Source organism: Talpa europaea (genome assembly GCF_964194135.1).
Source record: "Talpa europaea genome assembly, chromosome: 15".
Classification (NCBI taxonomy): domain Eukaryota; kingdom Metazoa; phylum Chordata; class Mammalia; order Eulipotyphla; family Talpidae; genus Talpa; species Talpa europaea.
The window spans coordinates 43,650,440-43,670,437 of NC_140083.1; the positions used below are offsets into that span (position 1 = coordinate 43,650,440).

At 36.1% G+C, this 19,998-nt stretch overlaps 1 protein-coding gene across 2 annotated transcripts in view; it reads left to right on the plus strand.

Moving 5' to 3' along the window:
• ADAMTS20 (ADAM metallopeptidase with thrombospondin type 1 motif 20) overlaps positions 1-19,998 on the plus strand; it is a gene marked incomplete at both ends in the record, with an annotated part of 179,731 nt that overhangs the window by 97,078 nt on the left and 62,655 nt on the right. For both annotated transcript variants that reach the window (XM_084256236.1, XM_084256235.1), the window contains 10 exons: positions 1,656-1,782; positions 4,006-4,216; positions 4,343-4,507; positions 5,573-5,737; positions 7,770-7,889; positions 8,856-8,963; positions 9,729-9,893; positions 10,006-10,296; positions 11,314-11,475; positions 12,883-13,059. In XM_084256236.1, coding sequence (XP_084112362.1) covers positions 1,656-1,782; positions 4,006-4,216; positions 4,343-4,507; positions 5,573-5,737; positions 7,770-7,889; positions 8,856-8,963; positions 9,729-9,893; positions 10,006-10,296; positions 11,314-11,475; positions 12,883-13,059 — 1,691 coding nt within the window. The remainder of the gene's footprint in view (positions 1-1,655; positions 1,783-4,005; positions 4,217-4,342; positions 4,508-5,572; positions 5,738-7,769; positions 7,890-8,855; positions 8,964-9,728; positions 9,894-10,005; positions 10,297-11,313; positions 11,476-12,882; positions 13,060-19,998) is intronic.

A 19,998-nucleotide genomic window follows, 5' to 3' on the forward strand; every position in this document is an offset into this window, starting at 1 on the left:
GCTAACTGGAAATAATACAGTTGACCAAATAGAAATTCGGTCATATCCTGACTACTTGAAATTCTTTTCTGTCGCCTCATTGCAGAAAATATGTAGTTCACAGTCCGCTCACTCATTATATAACCACTTTTAGATTGCCTTCACTGGGGTTATGTGACATCCAAACAACTGCCAAATCTCTCTGACTTTGAACAAGGATTTATTTCTTACTCCTACTATGTTTTGACTGCAAATTGGCTATGATGCTTCTCCACTTTGATATCTGTATGCTTGTCATTAAATATTAAAAGACTTTATTTTTAGGGAAGTTTTAGATTTACAGAAAAATTGAGCTGAAAGTACAGAACATTCCCTCCTCCACTTTCCCTATTTAACATCTTGCATTCGTGTGGCACATTTGTTACCACTGATGCTTTATTGTTAACTAAATAATGTCCACACTTTATATTGGGCTTCATTCTTTGTGTTGTACATTGCATTGGGTTTCACAAAAGTATTTTGACATGTATCCACTGTGATGGTATAAAACAAAATCTTTTCACTATTTTAAAAATCCCTCCCTTTGTTGGGGGGAGAGGATGTCCTGAACAAACTCCACACATAGGTTTAATGGGCCCAACTTCTACCCTAGACCAAAGAGATCCAAGGCACCAAGGATTACAAATCCCATAGTGCCATAACCACCAAAGGGAGAGTTGCTGGGAACTGAGGGTGGAGTTAAGCAGCCACGTTTGGTTTATAACCAGGCATGTGGCTTTTGGGACCTTTGGTTTTTTGCCGGGCTTCAACATGCTATTGGGGTTCCAGCTCAGCAGAACTGGTAGGACACATTCACCAACTTACCTCTATTTCTCCCTGAGTTATTCCTTTCTTCATTTCCTCCTTTTGTAAATAAACCCTTTATTGACCTTTTTGTGTGTGCCTGCAGTTGAATCTTATTATAAATCCCTTTTAAGCATGTGGATGGGAACCCCATAGTCAGGCCACCCCATTTGACATTGGGGTTGCCCTGGAACACCACCATCTTCCTGAAACTGTGACAGCCACTATTCTTTTATTGACTTCTCAAGGCTTTTTCAGTCATGATTCCAAGCTTTATAGATCAGCATCATCCAGGAAAGACTTTTTTTTTTAGAGATAGAGGGAAAAGGGGTAAGAAAGCAGACAGAAGCATGAAGTGCTTGTAAAGCTTCTACTTATAGCTGATGAAGCAATCCCATCCCCTTATGTGAGTTGGTTGATACAAGCTTGATAGCAGTGAGCAGGAGGTTGCTGTAACATTGCAGCAAATGGAGATGTGTGGTTCTTACAGAGAAAAAATGGGAACAGCCATTCAGTCTACCATGTACATCAGCACCAGCCAGGCCACTCAGTTCTCCATTAAGAGTCCCCCATCTAGTTATCATGAATTTCATTCTAGTCCATACTGTCTTACTCTCTTATTTTCTCACTAAACAAACTTTCTAATCTCCCAGGATTCAGTTTATGATAGAAAGTCCTGCTTGACAAGATTAATATTTGAACTTTGTGCTGTGTTGGACTTTTTTGCCAGTTTAACTGAATACTTTGGGCTATTAGCAGAATTAAATAACTATGAAACATCTAATTACATGAATTTTCCTTTAATTTTTAAATTTCATTTGACTTTGGCCAAGGTCTTCATGGAAGGAAAATTACCTGCATCCGCAAGAGTGATCATATGGTCGTGTCTGATCAAAGATGCAACCACCTACCACTTCCACTCTTTGTGACCGAAAACTGCAATATGGACTGTGAACTAAGGTAAAAGAGAAATAATGTATACTGTAACCAGTGTATTATAACTAGATTAAAGTGGATAAATAATTTAAAAACCAAAACATCAAGTGCAGGGCCTGCCACAGAGCAGACATGTAAGTAATGTTGATCCTTTGTCCCTGCCATTAATGAATTTCAGACTCACTAATTTATTGTGAAATTCAGTAACTGCTTGGAATTTTCATTCACACTGTTTGCTGAATGCCAATAGATAGGATTCTATCAGGAAGTGGAAACATTTGTCTGTAAAATATAGGTAAACTCTAATCTGAAAAGCCATGGTTTAAAGATATGAAACAATAAATTTTGTAATATGATTCTGTTGAACTGATGACTCAATAAATTTCTTAAGTTTGTAGATTAGGGAATCAGTAGATTGATTTCTCTGATGACTTGTCAGTATTTTGTCCATTTAACATTAGGAATGTGGTCCTAGCTCATGACAGGGAAGTTTTTTCCGCCAACCTAAATTTGTCATTGGGCTTTTTTAAAATGGGTCAGCAAGGATAACCTCATACCATTCGCAGCAAATGGATAGAGTTGGAGGGGATGATGCTCAGTGAAATAAGCCAGAAGGAAAAAGAGAAATATTGGATGATTTCACTTTAGGGGGACCAAATTAAGGGATAAGGAAAAAAAAAGACAAAATACTTGCAGGCAACTATGAATCAGAGACTTTCAGCAGGGGAGGAGAAGAGAAAGGGGCTTAAACAAGGGTGGGAGAAGCACAAGAGACTATGGTGATGGTTCAGTGGTGACTTGGTGGTAGGAATTTTACAGGGACAGCATCTGACAGGAGAAATCAAACATTGTACAGAAATGAACAAAGATGTAAAATATATATGTGTATATAAAAACGATATAAAAAAAATCTCTGTATTTATGATGCTGTCTGAAGACATACAGCAAGCACCTATTGGTAGAACTTTGTAAATTGACTCCAGTGTAAATTGCGTTGCAATGGAGTGAGGAACAGTGAAGTATCTAAAATGCTCTTGGGGTGGAAATAAACTCCGTGAACTCTGTTTTTATGCTGGTGTACTCCCGTTATCTGATCAATTGCTTGACTACAGTGGGAATAATTTGACTAAAACCAGTATAAAAATATTTCCCCTGAAATCATGTCTAAAAGTAGATGATGTGAATTAATGAGAGTCTGATGTACTTTACAAAGATCTAGTTTGCCCATCTACAGGCTTTATCTTTATTGATGTAGTCAGATTCCCAGATGTTCCCTCACCATAAATCAAAATCATCTCGGGGATTTCATAGTGAGAGATCCCTGATAGGAAGTCAGATATACTCAGTCACAGTTTAAAACTGCCACGAAGTAATTGAGTAATCTTGATCTAGACCAGTTGAGGGAAGCCTGGGGTTCTTTGTCCTCCACAGTCTTCAACAAATGCAAGGTTGAGGTCAGTGTGTATAGTGCTGGCTCCTTGTCACCAGCCCCAGCTAAATTAGCTCGATTTGTATAGATATGGGGAGGAGGTTAGATTTTCATAAGAAAGATTTCTGACAAAAAGAACCAAGCACTTTATCCATTCAAATATACGGTATCTCTGAACCTCATTTTTAAAAAAGATTTATTTTTATTTATTTGTACTTATAAGAACTGCAGTCTAGGCCAGAGGTGTGGGACATAAGAAGATCACTAGAGACAGAGTGGGGAGCAGAACAGGTGGATCTATGGAAATCCACTGCTGAGGGGAGCAGCAGGTGAGACAGGAGAGGTCTGCTGCACCATGTGGGTTAGCTCCCTGGCTGGGGATCAAACTCCTGCTGCAGTGCCTTGGGACAGTTTGATAGCACTGTCTTTAACTCCTGTGCCACCAGGGAGGCCCCTGAACCTCATTTTCTCATCTCTGAAATAAATGTTTGGGCTATATGATAGTTAAGAACTTTTCATCTATAATTCAGAGATAGGCTACATATTTTCAGATGACTTGTTTATGAACTCTAACAGAATTTTTTGAGTCTTATGCTTTACTGGCTGAGCTAGCTGGGCAGACACCTCTAACAGAATTTTTAAAAATTGAATTGCCTGCATGACATTCTCTGAATTCAGTTACATTGGGTTGTCAGAAAAGTCATGATGCACTTTTGCATAGAAAACTTAGAAAAAATATGCCATGACTTTTCCAACAGTCCCCAATATATCATATTATTTGGCATGTCTGGTAAGTGTAATAACACCCTTTTTTCTAGGTGGCACATCACTGGCAAAAGTGAATGTTCATCTCACTGCGGTCAAGGATACAGGTCTTTGGATGTCCGCTGCATGAAGTATTCCATCCATAAAGGGCAGACTGTGCCAGTGGATGATCACTACTGTAGAGACCAGCTGAAACCTCCTACCCGAGAACCTTGTCATGGGGACTGTGTTTTACCAAGATGGCATTATTTAGGATGGTCCCAGGTACAAATAAAAAACTTGCTTTAACAAAAGATGCCCTATTGTTTTCTAAAGAAATTTTTACTTCATTCTAAAGTATATTTGAAATATATTTTCTTTCCATTTGTCACCACTTGTTTTAAAAATCAGTGTTCCAGAAGTTGTGGAGGAGGGGAAAGATTTCGAGAGTCTTATTGTATCAATAACTTTGGCCACCGTCTTGCTGACAGAGATTGTCAAGAACTTCCCCAAGTGACGAGAGAGGACTGCAATGAGTTCCCCTGTCCCAGTTGGGCTGCTAGTGAGTGGAGTGAGGTAACCGTAACACACAAGGCTTAGAACTGTTGCAATACTGTGTAGGAAAGCTTTGTTATCTGTGGCTTTATGCAATTTAAAAGTATTTTCATTTGGGCCTCTCTGGTGGTGCAGGGGTTAGAGTCTCAGCGCTATCAAGCTATATCCAACCACTGCTGTCTGAGTTTGATCTCAGCCAAGGAGCTGACCCACATGGCACAGCAGACCTCTCCTGTTTTGCAGGCTGCTCCCCTCAGCAATGGATTTCAGTAGATCCACTTGCTCTGCTCCCCACTCTGTCTGGTGAATCCTCTCACCTTCTACCTCTGGCCGATATCCCAGTTCTTGTATGCATACATAAATAAAATAAATCTTTAAAAAAACTTATAAAATTATTTACTTTTATTCTATCATTTTGTAAATAACTTTCATACCAAGGCAATAAATTAAAAATGGTTTGTTCTTAAATTATTGGGAGTGTCTGGCTAACAGTGACATTAACTAGTGTTTGATCCATAGCCAAGTTCACACGAAAGTCCTTGCTTAGTAGCCTGAGATACACTTACTCTGAGATTAGTTTTGTACCTTTGTTCTCATACAGATGAATATTGCACTGGGATTTGAGCTGCAGAGTTTTGGGTGGCAGATTTGAGTCAGTGAGTGTCTCTGCAGCAGTGAAGGGAAAATGTGTTAAGGCATGATCTTGTCACTGAATTTTATTTATTTATTTATTTAAAAATTTATTTATTTATGCATACAAGAAGTGGGGGCAGGTAGGCCAGAGGTGCAGGGGGTTAGAGGGTTCACCAGAGACAGACTGGGGATCAGAACAGGCAGATCTACTGAAATACACTGCTGAGGGGAGCAGTAGGTGAGACAAGAGAGCTCTGCTGCGCCATGTGAGTCAGCTCCCTGGCCAGGGTTCAGACTCAGGCTGTAGTGGTGACAGAGCTGACTTTTAACCCCTAGGCCACTGGGGAGGCCCTTGCCACTGTATTTTAATATGCAAGTTGATAATCTTTAATCTTGTAAGTGGCTTGTACTAACTGATACCGAAGATAAATAATGGTTAGTTCTTTCTTACAGTGTCTTGTTACATGTGGAAAAGGAACACATCAACGGCAAGTATGGTGTCAACTGAATGAAGATCATTTGAGTGACAGCTTCTGTGATGCAAGCACCAAACCTGAATCTCTGAGACCATGTGAGCTTCAGACATGTGCTTCCTGGCAAGTAGGACCATGGGGCTCCGTGAGTATAGTATTAGAGTTTTTCTGATTAATCTGTGTTTTCACAATAGCATACAAGTTGTTATATATTCATTCTTTTAGTGAATGCAGCTAAATTTTAGTTGTTTTATTGGGAAAATACCTCTGAAATAAAAACAAGGCTTTATCTACCAAATATTGTTAGTACTGTAATGTTGCTGTGACAATTATATTAACATTGCACTTGAATTTACATTTTTAAAATTAAGGCAACATTGATGTAAAACAATATCTAGACTTCAGGTGTGCAGACTTACAAACCAACAAATGTATATATTATATGATGTTTGCTGCCAAAATTTAGTCCCCATTCATCACCAGTTGACACCTTTTACCCAATTTACCCACTTCTTTTCTCTTCTGGTAACAACTGCTGTGTCCTGATATCTGAGTGTTTGTTCTTGTTTTTTTCATTTGTTTTGTTTCTTTACCCATGAGTGGAGTTTCTTTTTCCATCCACTGACTTCACTTAGCATAATGCCTTCGAGATCAACCCATGTTGTCACAAATGGAAGATTTCATCTTTTTGTATAACTGAGCAGCATTCCTGTGTGTGTGTGAGTGTGCGTGTGTGTGGTGTGTGTGTGTACAGCTCTTCTTCATCCACTCCTTTATCGATGGGCACTTAGGCTGTTTCCAGCTCTTGGCTATTGTGAATAATGCTGTGATGAACCTGGGGTGCAAGATAGCGTCTTCATATTTTTCAGAGAAATACTTGGCGGTGAACTGGCAATGGTATCTTATTTCTAGTCTTAATTTCTTTGAGGAATTTCCAGACTGCTTTTCAGACTGGCTGCGCCAATTTACATTCCCACAAACAAATTTTATGTTTTCATCTGCTTTGTTTAAACTGTAAATATTTTCATTTTTCTGTATGTTATTCTCTTTACTTTATATAGTATAGCTATTTTTGAGAAGTTTTGCCAAGCAGGCAGCTAGAGGATCTCTTTGGTGGCCTAGTGGTTAAGTCTCAGCATTGTCACTGCTATGGCTTCAGTTGGATCCCAGGTCAGGGAGCTGACCCACATACGGTGCAGCAGACCTCTCCTGTCTCTCTTGCTGCTCCCCTTAACAGTGGATTTCAGTAGATATTCTTGTTCTGCTTCCCTCTCTGTCTCTGGGAAATTCTCACCCCCCACACCTCTGGCCTACACCCCAGATCTTGTATGCATAAATAAATAAAACAAACAGGTAGCTAGAAATTTGCAGGATAAGCAGGGAGCAGGCTTTTTAAGGGTGGCAGCTTATTTTCCTGTGGATGTTGGCACCCACTGTTGGTGGGGAACTCATCTTCCCTTTAACTTTGTCAAGTAGTCTCATCTATTTAAATTTATTTAGCTAATAAAAGACATATATAAACCAGACAGGTTTTTAAAAGTTTCCCTAAATTTTGCTCACTCTGTTTCCAAACCACCAGGTTTCTGCTATACTGATATTTTCATATTGTAACTTTTTAAAGATATATTAGCATATCCATTTTAATGTTTGTGTTTTATTAGTATTGACATAAATATGAAAAAAGGGCCTCCCCGGTGGTGCAGCGGTTGAGCGCTGGGTTGCGAAGCTGCCTGCAGCCTCTGCAGCACCGGTTCCTTCCCTGGTTGCTCCCTGGCCACCAGAGGAGGGTCCCACATGGTGCGCAGACCTCTCTTGCCGCCCGCTGCTCCCCTCAGCAGTGCGCTTTGATCCTTCTGCCTGCTCTGCTCCCTGCTCTGGCTCTGGTGAATTCTCTTACCCTCCCACGCTTCTGACTATTCCCAGTGCTTGTAAAAATAAATAAAGCAATCTTAAAAAAAAAAAAAAAAACTACTAGATCTGCATTCTTAAAAAAATATAAAAAATAAATAAATATGAAAAAATATGTGTATTGATTAAATTTGCTCATTTTCAGTCTGGGAGCTGGTGTGAAGGGCTAATAAAAGGCCTGCTGAAAGTACACTAAGTGTATTAAGAAAATTGAGGTCATGTATCTTCTACATAGCTGTGGTATTTGATACCTGCCTGTATTCTTTCAGTGCACAGCCACGTGTGGACTTGGGTATCAAGTGCGTGCGGTGAAATGCGTTGCTGAGCGACTGAATACAGTGTTAGATGACAGAGCGTGCCATGGAGCCAGCCGCCCAAGCGACAGGCAGGTAAAAGACACTTCTTTATGGATCATGAACAAAAAGTTTTGAGATTTAGGAGGATTATGTGTGTCAAGACTTTTTCCATATGTATTTCCCCCTAAATTTTTAGATGTGTGTCAGAGAATTTATTGCTTCTAGTTTTGGCAGCTTTATAGATGACACTAATTTTTAGTTTAAAAATTAATTATTTAATTTAAACATTATTTAAAATTTAAAGTTATTTAAATTTAAATTCTTCAGTTAGGGCCTCCCCGGTGGCGCAGCAGTTGAGCGCTGGGTTGCAAAGTTGCCCGCGGCCCCTGCGACGCCGGTTCGATCCCCGGCTGCTCCCCGGCCACTGGAGGAGGGTCCCACATGGCGCGCAGACCTCTCCTGCCGCCCGCTGCTCCCCTCAGCAGTGTACTTCGGTCCTTCTGCCTGCTCTGCTTCCCGCTCTGGCTCTGGTGAATTCTCTTACCCTCCCACGCTTCTGACTATACCCAGTACATGTATAAACAAAACAAACAAACAAATAAAATAAATAAATAAAAACATGCCTCTACATAAAAAAATAAATAAATAATAAATAAATAAATAAATTATTTAATTTAAAAATTAGTAATTTTTTCTCTCACTTGAACTGTAGAAGGAAGATCTCTATTACTATGAAAACCACAAACTTGGAAAGTGTGTTGTACTGTTCAAGATTACATTCTGTGTCCATCCAGAATGTTTCTGCTGGCTGGCATTTTGAAGGCCTGGTGCTCTTTTCATTTGCTGTCATCAGAGAGATGCAGTGTTGAAGATTTGGTCTTACTATCCATTTCTGTTCTTTGACAGTACTTCCTACCTTTGAAAAAAGTCTTTATTTGTGATTCAGCATTCATCTATTCTTGAATTAGACATGGAAGGAGAAGTGAAATATAGTATATAGTATAAATCAGAATGTTTAATTAACTGGTGTTTTATGAAAACCATTTTTCTTTTGAATAGGACTGTGTAGTTACTTCCTGCCCAATAATCCCTAAAATCAGGGCCACCTCATTACCAGCTGTTCCCATGGGAATGATGGCACAATGGCGACATGGTTCTTGGACCCCAGTAAGTGAATTATTTCAAGAAATACAGTGTTCTTATTATGAAGGCTCTAGACTTTTTTTTTTTTAAAGATTGCTGCAGCTTGCCAAAGTTGAGTTATACATACATTCTTGGATATTTTGATGTTGTGGTAAAGAACACAGGGTTTAGGTTTAGGTAATCTCTAACAGCTAAGTCCTCTTATGTCTTTTAAGACCTGTGTCTTAAAATGAACATAGGACTTTGGGCAAGACAACAAAATGACCTAATTGTGTTTATGTCACATGTTGTTATGAGACACAGATATTGGGCTTTTTATTAAGCTTAATCTAAATGGTCAACATTCTCACACTTTTTTAAACTTAAAGCTTAAATGTATTTGAAGGATGTACTTTACTTTAATACTGTGTTTAATATATATTAATATTATTTATATATAATATATATCCAAGCTTTAAGTATTTTCTGAATGTTTTATTTATGGGATTATATACACTCTATTATTTAGGTCTTTCATGGTTATTTTAAATGATCGTCTAAGTTTCTCTTCTATTGAATGCTTTTTGTATCTCTAATTTCAGCAAATAACTACTCAGTATTTCAAAAGGATAAGTATTTTATCCTCATTATTGTACATATCTAATTTATGAAATTTATAATCTAAACTAATGGGGATACTTACTTTATAATTTGTTTTCTAGAGAAACTCATTTTAGAAATTTGAACAGCAGCTACACATAACAGATTCTGGCATGTAATATCTTGGTGTAATTCAAATTTTTTTTTAAGTGCTCTGTGTCTTGTGGAAGAGGTAATCAAGCCCGCTATGTAAGCTGTCGCGATGCTCACGATGGAATAGCAGATGAATCATATTGTGCCCATTTACCCCGCCCTGCTGAGATATCTGTCTGTTTCAGCCCTTGTGGAGAGTGGCAAACGGGGAACTGGTCACCTGTGAGTATTTTTATGGGAATAAAATGAAATGCAAAAGTTAACTGTAATATCTGATTCTTAATGATATTGATGAAGTCAGTGCATTATCTATGTTGACTGGCTTTGTGATCAGTGTTCAGCTTCCTGTGGCCATGGAAAAGCAACTCGGCAAGTTTTATGCATCAACTACAATCAGCCAGTCAACGAGAAGTACTGTGACCCTGGCATTCGCCCTTCCATAGAACAAGAATGCAACCTGGAAGCCTGCCCACCCACATACAACCACTTTCCAAGTTCCTCTGAGCAGCCAGGCCATTTTCCAGGCAGGAATTTTCCATTAACTCACAAACCAGAAGATAATCAAAATCAGGGAATCTATCCATTAATCAGAGGGAATCAATGGCGAACAGGACCATGGGGATCAGTAAGCCTTTTTGTTATTTTAATCTGTTATAACCTTTTAACAGATATGTCTGTAATAACATCAGATGCTTTCAATGCCAAACTTATCTGAAGATCAATCATTTAAATCTTAAAAGGATTAATCAGTTTTTCATGCAGATTACAAATCCCCAGAGTTCTTATTGAATTATACTAATGTGATATTGTGATTACAGAGGAATGTACTTAAAAACAATCTGTTTTGAGTCTATTATAATAAAAACAAAAGAAAATATTTTAGGATGTAAGACTACAAATGTTTATTGAGAAATAAAAATCAGAACCAGAAATTACTGATAGCAAATGGAGGAAGCTGGATTAAATCATTACAGGGCCTAGTTGTTGAGTCTCAGCACTATCACCACTAAGGCGAGGATTCGATTCCCAATCAGGGAGCTAACCCACATAGAGCACAGCAGACCTTTCTTGTCTCATCCACCACTCCCTTCACCAGTGGATTTCAGTAGATCTGCTTGTTCTGTTCCCCACTCTTTCTCTGGTGAATCCTCTCACACCCTGCACCTCTGGCCTACACCCCAGTTCTTCTATGCAAAAATAAATAAAATCTTTAAAAAAATAAAATCATGTTAAACTATAAAAGGCACAATTATAGTTCCTATTTTGCATGCTAATTAATGATACAAAATAAAGGAAAACACCAGTGTAGAGAGTTATGTAACCTTTCCACTATCTTATTATTGTTGTTATTATTCCTTTTTTTGTTTATGTGAGAATTCAGAACTAAATTTGTCTTAGCATTTAGGGTAAATTTTCTATTACACACTTTAAAACTTTTTTTCATCAGCAAAATTTCTTGAAGTATCTAGTAGTAAAACTCGAGTGTTTGCACAGCTTTTTGCGATTGACAGTGTGATTCCAGTGAATGGGATTTTAATGTAGAGTTTGATTTTGAGTGAATTCAGAATACTGATTTTTATCTCACTATGTGACTTCAGGCTGTGGGCCTGCAATGTGTGTGACTCTATTTTGTCCCTGGCAGTGCTCAAGCAGTTGTGCAGGAGGCATCCAGCGGAGAGCGGTGGTCTGCCAGGACGAGAATGGACAAAGTGCCGTTTACTGCGATGGGGCCTCCAAACCCCCAGAGACCAGACACTGTGATTCAGGACCTTGTCCGCGGTGGAATTATGGAAACTGGGGAGAAGTAAGAGCTAATATTTCCTAAATTTGTAGAGACTATGATCTTTGTGGAAGGTAGCTGTGCTAACCACTATACCACCAATGCTCCAGCAGGACTATATTTCTGCAGACCAAAAGTTAAGTGCTTTATCCTGTTACTGTTAGATAATCTTCACTTTACTAATCAGATTTTCAACTGAGTAAAATCATGTATTTTTAAGAGATATCCTGTCATGGAACCAGTCTCTTTTATGATGTGAAATACATGCTTTATTCTTTTCTGCTCGTCGATATGTCTAAACAATGACACTTTTCTAAAATTAATATTTTAAGATTATTATTTAACCTTAGATTAGGTTGATACAAAGATAAAAAATTATATTGATATAGATCATGTTTATATCCTATTACTAAATCACTCACTTGATAAACCTTTTTCTTTAAAACAGGTAATTGTCAATCATTGAGCATTTGTCTCACATCCTAGCATTTATCTCAGCACCAGGGCTAGGAAGATATTTATTTATTTTATTTTTTAATTTTCTTACTTCATTATTCATTTTTGTGGAGATAATTTTTAAATGGTTGTAATAAATACTAATCCCGCCTCTATTATGGATGAGAAAGAAGAATAAAGACTGACATTGGTTTGGATGAATGACATCAACCACCAATTTAATCAGTCAAGTATCATTGCTTTGTAATACATAGTATATATTTTCTCTCCAAAGGGATTTTGGAAATCACTGTTTATAGAAATACTTCTGCTATATATTGTTTATAAAATAATAACTACCAAGTAGTTTTTAAAATGTACATTCACTATTTTATGAAATAAAGGTAACTTTGTTTCTTAGTTTAGGCATGCTGTGTGTGTGTGTGTGTGTGTGTGTGTGAAAGTGACAAAAAGATAACAATTTTCATTTGATGCATTTCCTGACCTTTTCTGTTTGTGTTCAGAAATAGGTTTCTAGATCATATGTTGTATCCTACCTGCTGTTTCCATGCAAAACTCAGTTTTCCCTGGTTATAAATTAAGATCTATCTTACAAGATTTCATTGTTACACAATAACCTATTGATTGGATACCATACATTATGTAGTTAATACTTATTACTTAAATAAATCAATTTTGTTTCTGGCTTAATCTGCCAGACTAACTTGCTAGGCGCAAATCTATTTTATAGGCTTTCAATCTCTTATTGACATATCTTATGGTACCAGCTCTCAAAATTTTGTCTTTTTATAAAATTAAGAAACTAAACTGCATTTTTTTTACCCAGAAAGAAATGTTGACACTTGTGTCAAGATAAAAAATTTAAACTTTAGCATTACAAATTATCTATTGAGTTTTGAATAAATCAAGATAGTATTCTCTTGAAAGGTCATAGTTCAATTTTTCTCTCTTTTTTGTTATTTGTTGGTTTTTTAGTGTACACAGACATGTGGAGGAGGAATAAAATCAAGATTTGTAATATGTCAATTTCCCAATGGTCAAATATCACAAGAGGAAAACTGTGAAATCTTCAACAAGCCCCCAAGTGTGGTGCAATGCCACATGCATGCTTGTCCTTTTGATGTGTCATGGCGCCGGGGACCCTGGAAATCGGTACGATAGTGTTCTTGTTCTTATCCTTTTATTTTATGGTGTCCTATTTAATTTCTTTTCCTCACAAACTGTGGAATGCACATTCTATATTTTCTTGTTTTTTTTTTTTTTAAACAGACCATGGATCATCTTGGCTTATATAATTAAATATGATAGTTTAGAGACATAAACATTCAATTTTAAATACTGTAATGTATAATAGTTTTATAAGTATTTATTTTTTATAACTAAATTTTGAAACATAACACTATGTTAATGGAAATGTTTTTCTCAGTACATCTTTGGCTTGCCCTCTCATTAATCAGAAATATTTTGCTGTTCACATTTGTACATAATGTAACATTGTCCTCGTAACAATGGCAAATTAAGGTGTGTCTTGTTTGAACATATATTGTATGTGGCTTTTGTCTGTCAATGTCTGATAAAGATCCAAAAGCAAATAACACTCTTTAGGACTTTGTTTTTGTCAATGTTAACCTCAATATTTTATTTAGAAATGTGAAAATTTTTATATTAAAAAAGAGAAATTTACTTACATAAAGTAAATTAATTGTTTACAGTTTGTAACATAGATTACGGAAGAGTATGGTTTATAAAGTAATTTATATGAATATTCATTTATTCCACTATGTGGAATTACTGTATTTTGAAGGTATTTAATATTTTGTTTTGTTATTATTTTGGAGCCATAGACAATATTCATAAATATTATTTTTGAATGTTTTTTTTCTCTAGTATTTTTCAAATATCCAGTTTTTGAGGAATAATTAATGCAAAAATATATTGCAATTAGCATTTAGGATTTAGGTCACTTGGTATTTTAAATCATGAACATCCCCAAGCACAATTTTTTCAGGTGCAAACTGATTTAAGTCTATAATTTATAATTAAATCTATAAAGCTTAAGTGGTTGTTTATGTAGAAAACACTCTGGTTTGATAACCATCCATGACACCTGTCCTTGTTTTGCTTAGCCCAAATCAAACCTTTACAGTGAGATATAAACCCAGTTTTCACTCATGCTATTTGACAAGTAGGTAAAGTTCTAGTTAAGGAAAAATCTATCTTTGTAGTCAGTGTGAGTGATGATGTGAAACAACAGAGCGTTTTAACGTTATAGGAGAATTTTAAATTGCTGCATCAGAGAGCCATCGATTTATGGGAAAGTAACAAAAGCCATCATTTAACTTGGAAGGCATTAATGTATTTAATAAAATATTTGCTAACTGTCTCTATATATAGCTTAACCACTGTTTTTACAGAGAATGAAGACACTTCTTACTCCTAAGGGGAGTTCACAGTCTAGTTGGGGAGATCTAAAATACTGTAGGATCTCTTACCATAAAATATCATTTTTATTAGTCCTCTTGGATTGGAAATCCATGTTCTTTTTATTATATCTCTGTTACATTTTCTTTCATTTGATTGGTTTTGGTTTACAGGTAGTTATTGGTATGGCTATGGAGTACCTTCTTAGAATTTTGCCCCTACTCGGGAGCAGACTCCAATCACAGTGAGAGGTTGATGAATTGTATGGGGGTCAGCAGACTATGGCCCATGCATCAAATCCAGCCTGGTGCCAATTTTTGTAAACAAGTTTTATTGAAACATAGTGATGCTTATTTTTCATGAGTTACTTATGGCTGCCCTTGCATTATAACTTAAGCAGAGTTTGTTAGTTGCAATAGAGAGTACAGTCCTCAAAGCCTGAATATTTACTGTTTGGTCCTTTTTGGATTTACATATATTTTTTGGAGTCACTTTTAGAGGTTTTTGATCCTTTGTTTAATATTTTAAGACTTTCTAAGGATTATCAGCCTTCTCTAGCTATACACTATGGTGTTCATACAATATATTTTTCCAGTTTTGTTATGATGTGATTGACAGATAACATATGCTAAGTTTAAGGTATACAGCATCACACAATGCTTATTTATTGTATTTGAATGTATCTAATAATATATTCCAAATTCCAAAACCAAGTTATTTTTGGATGTCAGTGAAAAATCAGAATGTTCATTAAAATCCTGTGCATAGATAATGTTTTCAACCTCCCAAAGACAAATGACTAGGAAAATAGAAATAATCACAAATCACAAAACAGTGAGACAGAAGTACATAATTCTTCATTGTTTTACACATGGAGTTTATTGTATAATTCAGTCTTTGCACTAGTGAAGAACTATAATATCTATTTTTTTGATAAGTTGAAGATAAATTTTTTAACATCACAAATGTTTATATCAGAATTTTTATAAACTTATTTATTTACTTTCAGGTGTATATAGTACATTTATATCAATAAAGTGCCTGGTTTTCTTTTATTATATGAAGAATTTTATTCCTTAAAAATAGCCTTTTACATTAAAAGGGTTTAAGGGAACTGGAGTTGTTTTTGTTTTGTTTTGTTTTGATTTTTTGTTAAAACCAGATGTAACCTTACACCTCTTTCAGTGTTGCTGTATACTAGCCAAACAGAATACCTCTTATTAACAGTCAGGTTAATGTTCTCTTTAATAGATAATTTGAATTTCATTAGATCCTGTTCACTAGTTAGAAAATTAGGAGTGTCTCCTTCTCTCTTTCTCTCCCTTTTCCTCTCCCCCCTCTCTCTCTCACACACACACACATACACAACTTGAATTCTCAGAAATTTTTCATTTTAAAGCAAAATTAAAATATGAAGTACTGAATCATTGAAATGTTATAAGGGATGAAGATGTAAATATGCATTTAAATTTTGTACATGTTCTAGGAAATCCTGTAATGTAATTTATAAACAAGGAATAAATAAATCTTAACCTATGTCTGTTAACTTAATGGTTGTATTTTTGTGACTGGTCAATGTGAATTGATTGTATTTTAACCCTTGTTTATTAATGACATATGCTGTGGCTTTGTGCTTTGCAAAATCTGTATGTATGTTGTATTTTTACTTTTGGATTAATACCTAAAATGCTTTAAGTCACTGAATAGTTCCTATGTTGTATTGTATGCCTCTTTTCTGTTGATGCTATTTTCTTCAATAACAAACTGTTAATTTCTCTTATTAAACATTTATTGTTGAATAGTGTATGTTTCCATAATTTTACTTAGTATATGTATCAGCTACTGCTAATTTTTCAGTTAATCCTTTTGGAAACTAACATTGATTTTTAAAAACATAAGATCTATTATTTAGCTATCAATTTTTAAATAGTAGGAATTTTTGTATTTTTCTTTCTATATTTTACAAACAATGAAATAAAATTTACAGTGTAAATAAATTTACTAAGATAACACTAGATGTGCTTCTGATCAAGATAGTCTTTAAAAGGTGAGTTAAATTTTATTTTTCTCTTTTTTATATATGGTAAGGAAGTATGTATCAACTGTTCTAGCAAATGCACTCTAAATAAATTCATGTTAATCTCTACATATTTTTCCACTAAGTCTCATTTAAGTGATTTGTTTTCTTAGACTTTTTATTGCTTACATAGAATGAAAGTTTGGTTGCAGAATGTATTCCATTGTGTTCTGGGGTAGTGATGAGTTTCGTACTTGAACGTTTTTGGTTCTAATGCTTTCCACCAAGATGTTCCTTTTGTAAAAAAAAAAAAATAGCTTTTGAACACTGTATAAGTAAAAACACAGATATACACACATATAATTACACTACACCTCTCATATGATACAATGGAACACAAAGAACAGAAGCATTTGCAGAAAGGAGCATGTGGTAGCATCACAAACCCAGTAAACTTGCAGTTTGCCAACTTAACCACTTTCTGTAGTAAAATGACATTAAGGGGTGGAGCTGGGGGCTCAATTCCACTGTCCTCAGTAGCCCCCATTCGAGGTGGAATGCACTCAGCAGCTGCCAGGAGAACATGGTAATGGGTGGAAAAAGGGTTCTTGAAACTCAGTTCTTTGCAGAGTATCCAGTAAAAACATTTATATTAATTAGTTATTTTCTTAAACCTGGAAAAAGACTCAGTAGCATAATAATAGGCTGGAAATCTTTTCCCAAATTTTCTACAAGTTAGGCATTGTGCTAGTCACCAGTGATAAACCAGACACAATCCCATGTGTGCAGGAGTTTGCAGTTTATTTTTTAAAAATATTTTATTTATTTTTGCATAGAAGAACCAGCTTATAGGCCAGAGTTGCAGGGGTGAGAGGACTTACCAGAGACAGAGTGGGGAGCAGAACAGGTGGATTGACAAAAATCCACTGCTAAGGGGAGCAGTGGGCGAGACAGGAGAGGTCCGCTGCGCTGTGTGTGGGTCAGCTCCCTGGCTAGGGATAGAACTCAGGCCTTAGGGGTAAAAGCACTGAAACTTAACCCCTAGGCCACCAGGGAGGCCCCCAAGGAGAAGTTTGCAGTTTAATGATGCAAACTGAATAGACAGGTGATCAAAATCCAGGGTGGGAGTTATCTCATTTCAGTAGCAACTGAGTGATTTATAATATTGAAAACTCATAATATTTGGGGTTTAATAAGTCATAATATTACGAGGATTAGTCATGAGGCATGTTCCTGATAGTACAATAATTCTGCCAGTAGAATCTTCATGAAAACCTAAAGTAATAAGATAGATAACCTGACAGGAGATAGACAGTGCTTATCCACTAGAAAAATTGCTTAACTTTGAAAAATTGCAGCATCTTCCTTTTTTTTGTTTTTGGCACAGTTTACATGCCTCATCAAAAGAGAGAGTATTGATGGATTTAGTGTGCCCTAGAGACTATGCTCTGAAAGTAATTTTGGAGTTGCCAATGGATCTTGCACATGTGAAATGTATGACATAGGGAAAAATGAAGTAGATAATGCAATTAATGATGAGATCACAGGACATTGAGTGTTATATATCTATGGCATCTGAAAAAGATGTACTGTACCAGGGAACATCTTGTAAAGAAGTGTATTGTCAAGAGATTAGAGTGAAGGAAAGTCATGATGCATAATTTTGAGACTGGTGAAGTTTGGACTTGAAGAGAGTAAAAGGTTTGGATAATGTGTCAAAAGTGAAAGAGAACACTAGGATGACAAACTGCAGGTGGAGGGGTCCATTCGAGGATGTACAACATGATTTGTATTGGTCTTCTATAAAAGTAAAGCAATCTTGATCCCACCAAGAAAAATGTAAATCTTCATTTACCAAAAGGAATTGAAGAAATATTATTCTTAAGCCTGCTGAAATATTAGCTATTAAGTTTATCCTTGATCTTATAGTTATGAGTAAGATATTTTTAATGGGTCTCCTTGCCATCACTATCCCCCATAACGGTAAACACTATTCTCAGTCAAATATAGGTAAGTTTGTCTTTATATAAATAGAATTTAGATAATTTGTGAGTCATTTTATAATACATGTGAGATTCAATCATTTTTATATGATTGTAGTTTCTCATTGTAATCTAGCATTAATTGTATATGAGTATAATTGCATGGCTCTTATGAGTGAGTGAATATGATCTATAGGAATGCCTGTTCAACAGTTAACATGCATTTAGGATGGTTTTAAATTGGGAGCTTACAAATAATGCTGTCACGAGCATGTGTCACTTTTTGGTGAACACTGTAGACCAAAATATTGTATGTATTGTCAGATGTTGCATTGCAGGATCTAAGTGCATGCAGAGATTCAGGTCTAGTATGTGTTATCAGATAGTTTGCTAAGGTGGCTCTTTGAGAATTCCAGTTGCTCCAGCTCCTTGGCAACCCTTTTGAATTTTAGTAATGCCAGTGGATGTATAGTGGTATTTATTTGTGGTTGTGATATGCATATCTTTGATACTTAATTAAGTTGAGTGCCTTTCCTAGATTTAGTCCCATGGGAAATCCTCTTTTGTGAAGTGCTTATTTGCCTATCTTCAGTTGCCTTGTCTTTTATTTCATGGATTTCTAGGGGTTAATTTTTTTATTTTTTCAATTTTCTTAAATTGTTTATTTTTGTACAATAGGTGATTTCTCCGCTTATGTGTAGTCCCCATAAATCTCCCATCACCACATCACTCTACAGGTTAATTTTGTTCTGTTATATATATATATATATATATATATATATATATATATATCTTACAGAATATTACCTCTTTATTTCAGGTATTTTGCTATCAATCTCAAACATAGATACTAACAAGTGGCAATAGTGAAAAAGTTTCCTTTTCCCCTTAGGTATGTAGATAAAAGCTCCAAAGTGGATTCAAATAAACAAAAATGGGGAGAACTGTAGGGCTGATGACATGTTTATAGTGAAATTCATTTTAACATGATTTTTTTTTTTTTTTGCATAGAAGAACTGAGGTGTGAGTGAGAGGAGCAGGAGGGAGCAGGAGGGAGTGAAAGTATTCACCAGAGACAGAGTGGGGAGCAAAACAGGTGGGTTGACTGAAATCCACTTCTGAGGGGAGCAGCAGGAGAGACAGGAAAGGTCTGCTGTGCCATGTGGGTCAGCTCCCTGGCCAGGGATTGAACTCAGGCTGTAGCAGTGATACTGCTGTGACTTAACCCCTAGGCCACCAAGGAGGGGCCCATTTTAATTAACATGTTTTAAAACAACAATTTTTCATGAGAGAAAGCTTGCTATTTTATTCTGTTAGCATAATTAAGAAAGATTAGCCAGTCTCTTCCCCAGTTCTTTTTTTTAAATGCTACATCAACGATTAATAATTTTCATGAACTTCTATTTCTTATTTGTTCAGTGTTTATATAGCAGTTTCTAAGTGTCAAATGATTTTTATATAGTACTAGGTGTGCAGGATGAAAGTATAAATGGATCAAGGCATAGAGTTCATATTACAGCCGGTAAAAAAAAAAAAAGGATGAAAGCAAAAAGTATATTTAAAACAGGTGAATATCGGGGAATATCGGGGCCTCCTGGTAGCTTAGGACCCAAGCTAAGTCTTAGTGCTATGACCCCTACAGCCTGAATTCAACCCCTGGCCAGGGAGCTG